This window comes from Myotis myotis, unplaced genomic scaffold (genome assembly GCF_014108235.1).
Source record: "Myotis myotis isolate mMyoMyo1 unplaced genomic scaffold, mMyoMyo1.p scaffold_m19_p_14, whole genome shotgun sequence".
NCBI classification, from domain to species: Eukaryota; Metazoa; Chordata; class Mammalia; order Chiroptera; family Vespertilionidae; genus Myotis; species Myotis myotis.
Genome location: NW_023416318.1, coordinates 1,342,462 through 1,348,483, shown reverse-complemented (window position 1 = coordinate 1,348,483; position 6,022 = coordinate 1,342,462). Strand labels below are relative to the sequence as shown.

At 44.9% G+C, this 6,022-nt stretch overlaps 1 protein-coding gene across 1 annotated transcript; it reads left to right on the top strand.

Annotated features, from left to right (window-relative positions):
- The first annotated feature begins 4,115 nt into the window (after nt 1-4,115).
- On the top strand, nt 4,116-4,553 carry LOC118669382 (60S acidic ribosomal protein P0-like). Its single transcript, XM_036335503.1, has one exon. It carries the CDS (start codon nt 4,116-4,118, stop codon nt 4,551-4,553), a length of 438 nt encoding a protein of 145 aa, XP_036191396.1.
- Nucleotides 4,554-6,022: the final 1,469 nt, after the last annotated feature.

The window sequence follows — 6,022 nt, the reverse complement described above, 5'->3', positions numbered from 1 at the left end:
CTGCATTTTTTTTTTTTTTTTTATCAAGGAAGGGCTCCCGTTTTCAAGGGCCACGTGGCCTTCATCATTCTTACCTTACTCACATGAAACAGTTGGCCAAGGAAGGCTGCGTCCTGATTCTGGTTCCTTCCCCACACCCAGCCTTCCTCAATACCAAGTACTCCAGGGCCTCTGGAAGAAGCATCGAGAAGTAAGATTACCATTTCCTGAGGGAAGGGTATTGAAGTAACTTGGGCGAGTCACCTATGGTGAGAGAGAGAACTTAAGTCCTGGGAAGGTACTCCATGGGGGGTAAGTAACAAGGCTTGGGCTATTCCCATTCTACCCCATTTCTAGGCAGGAGTGTAGCCAGGCTGCCAGGCAGGCCCCCAGCCAGACAATGAAAGAGCAACCATGTGTGGACGTGCAGGTATTACCCCAATCAAGGCATGAACCACACCTTGTCTTCTCTCCAGGTTCCATCACCCAGAGTGTGGCTAGAAGGAGAAATGAATAACACCAGCCTGTGACTTCACACTTTCTCTCTTCACTGTAGCATGGGTAGAGGTCAGAGTGCAAAGGTCTCAGAAACTTGAATTCCCTGTAATTTAGAAACTGACATTGGCATAGATTTGGATGGTCTCTGAGCCATCTCTGAGGTGCAAAGTATTTTCACATGTACCTTCCCATTGAGGTTGATGGACTAATCTTATTATTCGCAAATTAGAGACAAAGAGATTATATTACTTGTCTAAAGCTATGCTAGTCACCCCCAAACCAGCCTTCTAACGGACTGTTGCTCAGTCATGGTGTTTGGCTTCAGTCATCTTCTACTTTTACATCACTAGTTCTCAACCTTTGGTGTATCACCACTTAGAGAATCTAAAGAACATATCTATTCACCAACATACACACAAGTAGAAATAATGTATGTGAGACCAAAAGGGTATAATAATGAATGCAATGTATGAACCATATTTTCTAGTTTAGAATCCAGCTACAGAACACATTTTAGACACTGCCAAAGAAATCTGATTTGGGAATCCTATATAATAAAAGGCTAATATCCAAATTGTCCTCTTGGGAGTCTAACCAACCCGGAGTTCGATTGCTTGCTATGATGTGCGCTGACCACCAGGGCCCTGATTTCTGGCCAGGCCTAGGGACCCTACCCATGCAAGAATTTCATGCACTGGGCCTCTAGTGTATATATATAAAATTTTATGAAATTTTTTAGATGATATTAATTTTCTTAGATGTAATAATGGTATGTTTTTTAATAGAGAAGAATATCTTGATTTTTAGGAGATGCTTAAGTATTTAGAGGTGAATATAATGAAGTTTGCAATATATTTTCAAATGGCCCATAAAAGTATAAAAAGATATAAAATTGAACCATATGATTTTTGCCAATATTATATTAATTTTAACCTCTGAAAATAGATACTATATGTTATTTAACCTAATTTAAAAGTAAATATAGCAAACTAGTAATAGTTTAATCTATGTCATGGTATATGGATATTCATTGATAAGTTCTTTCAATTTTTCTATACATGGGAAATTTTCATGATAAAATGGGGTAAAAAGACATTTCTGTTTGTGACATCTCTCAAATCTACTCCTTTATTAGTTATCTGTGGCTATGTAACAAATTACCCCCAAATTTAGTGGCTTAAAACAACAAACATTTCTGGGTGTGTACCTAAAAGAATTGCAAGCAGAGGCTCATTAAAGAGATACTTGTACACCTATGATCATAGCAGCATTATCCATAATAGCCAGAAAGTGGAAGCACCCTCGTGTCCATCAATGGATGAATGGATAAACAAGATGTACATACAATGGAATATACATACAATGTGTATACATACAATGGAATGTCATTCAGCCTTACAAAGGAAGGCAATTCTGGCCTGACTGGTGTGGCTCAGTTGGTTGGGCATTGTCCCATGCACCGAAAGTTTGCTGGTTCAATTCCCGGTCAGGGGTAGGGATTGTGCAGGAGGCAGCCAATTGATGTTCTGCTCTCACATCGATGTTTCTCTTTCTCTCTCCCTCTCCCTTCCGCTCTAAAAATCAATTCAAAAATATTTTTAAAAGAAGGAAATTCTGACACAACTTGGGTGAATCTTGAAGACATTTTGCAAAATGAAGTAAGCTAGTCACGTGATTCCACATATATGAGATACTTAGAGTAGTTATTTTCATAGGAACAGAAAGTAGAATAGTGGTTGCCAGGGACTGGTAACCTCACAAGGTCCTCAAAAGCTGCATCCCATTCCAACATTAGCTCAATATTGAAAAATTCTTTATTTAAATCAGGACCAGGTGTGAATCAGGCCCCTAGTATAGTTCCTTGAAAGTACTTCCTCTCACTAGTGGTTGCCTGGGGGGCGGGGGGCGGGGGGTGGGGGAGAATAGAGAGGTAGAGTTTAATGTGTACAGTTTCAGTTTGAGAAAATACAAAAAGTTCTGGAGAGGGATGGTACTAATGATTGCATAATGTGGACGTACTTAATGCCAATGAACTGTATGCCTAATAAACAGTTAAAATGGTAAATTTTATGTTATGTATATTGTACCACAATAAAAAAACAAACATTTATAGTCTCACAGTGACATTTCAATATACTATTCAGTACAATTAAGTCACTCGGTCCACTCTAAAAGAAGGGGTTACACAAAGCCTGAGGACCAGAAGGTGGGGATCTTTGGGAGCCACCTTGGACACTGCCTACCACAGTTTCCCCCTGGACCCAACGATTCACATCCCTGCTCACATGCAAAGTACATTCGTTCCCTCCCTAGGTTCTCAGAAGCCGCATCCCATTACAGCATTAGTTCAATATCCAGAATTATTATTTAAATCAGAACCAGGTGTTGGTCAGGCCCCCGTATAATTCTTTGAAAGCTCTTCCTCTCAATCTGTGGACCTGTGAAACTAGACCTGTTCCACAAGAATATATATACACATGAGTGGAACAGGCATCGGATAAAGGCTGTAGCCATTCCTCTTCACAAATGGGGAAGTGGGAGCCTTAAGGAAGTCTCACAGAGGTTCAAAGCAATTCCAGAACCCAGCCGGGCAGATGTTGGAAGTCACCTAATTAGGTTTCAAGGACTAGGAGTCATTCTCCATGGTTCTAGGTTTTTGCCATCTGGCCCTTTCTTCTTTTTGAAAGGTAGCACATGTGTTTGTAGTTGAGTAGTTTTCTCAGCTTTTTTTCTGCCAGTAGAATTTTGGAGGTCCAATGGTCTTTTTTTTAGTGTGTTACTGTCTCTGTCCCTTTCGATCCAAGTTGGCACTGTCTTTGCTGATGTCATTCTCACAGAAACTTAGAGGGTCCCATGTGATTCTCATTGGGGTTCACCCCATTAGCCAAAAGCTACACCCGCAAATCTCTGTGAGATAAGCCCTTCTCCTTGGCTTCCTACTGAGACAGGCAAAGGGATAGTGCCCTTAAGTTTCTTGAGAGAATCTGTAAAGCGAGCAGCCTTCCAAAGGGTCCTTTGTGCGTCTAAAATGCTCCTACGAGGTTCTACCATTGATAGTTCTGAGGTCTGAACAAAAGACAGTCACACCATTTGCTCTATCTCTAGGTCACTGTTGGAACTGCACCTTGGGTCTAAACCCTTCTCCGAAGTCATTCCTTAATTTTAGCATCTTCTCCTCTGGAGAGGCTGAGCATTTATAAAACCATCACATCCTAGCTCCTTTTTGATTAATAGTCCTTCCCTCAATTTCTCTCTCTCCTCCTGTGTTTTACTATAAGTAGCAAAAAGAAAACAGGCAGCGCCTTAATCACTTTGCTTGGAAATCTCCATAGCTGCCCACCACTGTGCCTTCCTCTTCATCCCCACTGTTACTACTCTCTCTAGATGGGCAGTTCCAAAGTTTGGGAGGTCAGCATCCCTTTATACTCTAAAAATAATTTTTATATTCTAAAAATTATTGAGAACCCTAAAGAGTTTTGTTTACGTGAGTTATATCTGTCAATATTTCCCACGTTAAAAATTAAGTGTGGGAAATTTTAGAAATGTTTATTAATTCATTAGAAAAACCATGGCAGGCCCTCCTCTAGTCAGGCATCTTCATGAAAGTGACATTTTTAAACCCTGTGTGGCCATCCCTGATGCACCACCATGATGCCCACGGAAAAAGGGTGACCTCGAAGTCCAACTACTTCCTTAAGACCATCCACCTTCAGGATGATTATCCAAAAGGCTTCACTGTGGGAGCAGCCAATGTGGGTTCCAAGCAGATGCAGCAGATCCACATGTCCCTCCGCGGGAAGGCTGTGGCGCTGATGGGCAAGAACACCATGAAGCTCGAGGCCATCCGAGGACACCTGGAAAACAACCCAGCTCTGGAGGGCCTGTGGCCTGATATCCAGGGGAATGTGGGCTTTGTGTTCACCAAGGAGGACCTCACTGAGATCAGCGACATGCTGCCGGCCAATCAGGTGTCAGCTGCTGCCTGTGCTGCACAGCAATGGAAGCCAAGACTCCAAGAAGACAAGTGGCAGACCCAGAGGCCCACAGGGACTTGGGAGGAGGCCATTGCATTGTAGTCCAGGATTCTTCCTACTAATATCTCATGATGCCTCCCACAAGCATGTGTGAGTTCATGTACACACACACACACCTTTCTCCACCACCATTACCACCACCATACACATACAATAGATTCAATATCCCGGGAGGAAAGGTTCATGCCTTTTTAACAAGGCTCCCACTTGTTGTTGATTGACTTTTATTGATTGATTTGAGAGACAGAGTGGGGAGAGATGGAACCTGCAGGCTTGCCGTATCAGGATGACACTCTAACCAACTGAGCTGTCTGGCTAGGGCCTGGGTTCACGCCTTTTCAATCTTAGTATTCCTCACCAGATCAAATGTCTGGCAGCTAGAAAATTACAAGTGATTGTGAAATTGAGTTGACTGTAACTCTGAACTGGACCATCTTGGGGGAGAGAGAGGGGTCCACAGAGGATCACCACCAGAGCCGAGTTCAAGTCCGACTTGACCGAGCTCTGACAGTGGCCTGGCTCTGAATTCTGGCTCTACCCAGACCCTCCTCAGGCCACCCACAGAGAAGAGGGGCCTCGCCACCAGGAGAGGTTGAGATGCCCAGGGAAGTGGATCTGCCCACCCGGCTCTGCCCCAAGGTCTGTAGAGTGGGAGCCCTTGACGGCAGGAACTCACTCTAAAACCACAGTGCTAATCAACCAACTGCCTCACTGCCCACCCACGGCCTGGCATTAGCACCAGCCAGAGAAGAGGCCTCATTCACATGAGCATGCAGCACTGGCGGGACAAGCCTGAATTAATAACAAGGGTCGCCATTGGGGCATCGCTGTTTGCCAGGCTCTTCTACATCAATATATCTGGGTCTACTCTTCACTCAGCCAAGGCAGGAATGCTGCTGAACTCGGACCCTGCCCTTTGCACTGGCTTCAGCGATGAACTTGCTCCTCTGATATTTCGCAGAATCTACATACTCAACTAATTTGGCTTGGCTTTGCATCGGTGCTCTCCCTCCTTGTCCTGAGACGGGAGGCCACTGTGTCCTGTCAGCCTGCAAGACCTCTGGAGCAGGGGTGCGCCTGGCACAGGTGGCTCAGGCAGCTGCCCACACCACGGCTATGTGCTTTGGAGAGCCCTGTTGACTGCCACATTCTCTCTCCTGCCCGCAGAAGTCCCAGCGCCCTTGAGAATCACCAGGAAAAGGTAGGGTTATGGATTAGACTACAGGCAGGGAAGCACCGAAGCCAAAGGCTTCACAGCAGACTGAGACCCCTCGGCCAGCCTCTATGCCTCAGGCCCCGCTTCCTCGTATTCTCTCACTCCGTTTCTGTTAATCCTGTGAGCCACAGTGAGGCTCAGGCCCTCTCCTGTCACAGGACCCCTGCACCACTCGGCTCTCAGAAGCCCCATGCTCCCTCCCACTTCCTAGTCAGCGCTTTGTTCTAATTCACGTTTTCACTGAGGCCTTCCTGATCACCCTCTCTACCACTGCACGCCCCCCTTGTTCCCTCCT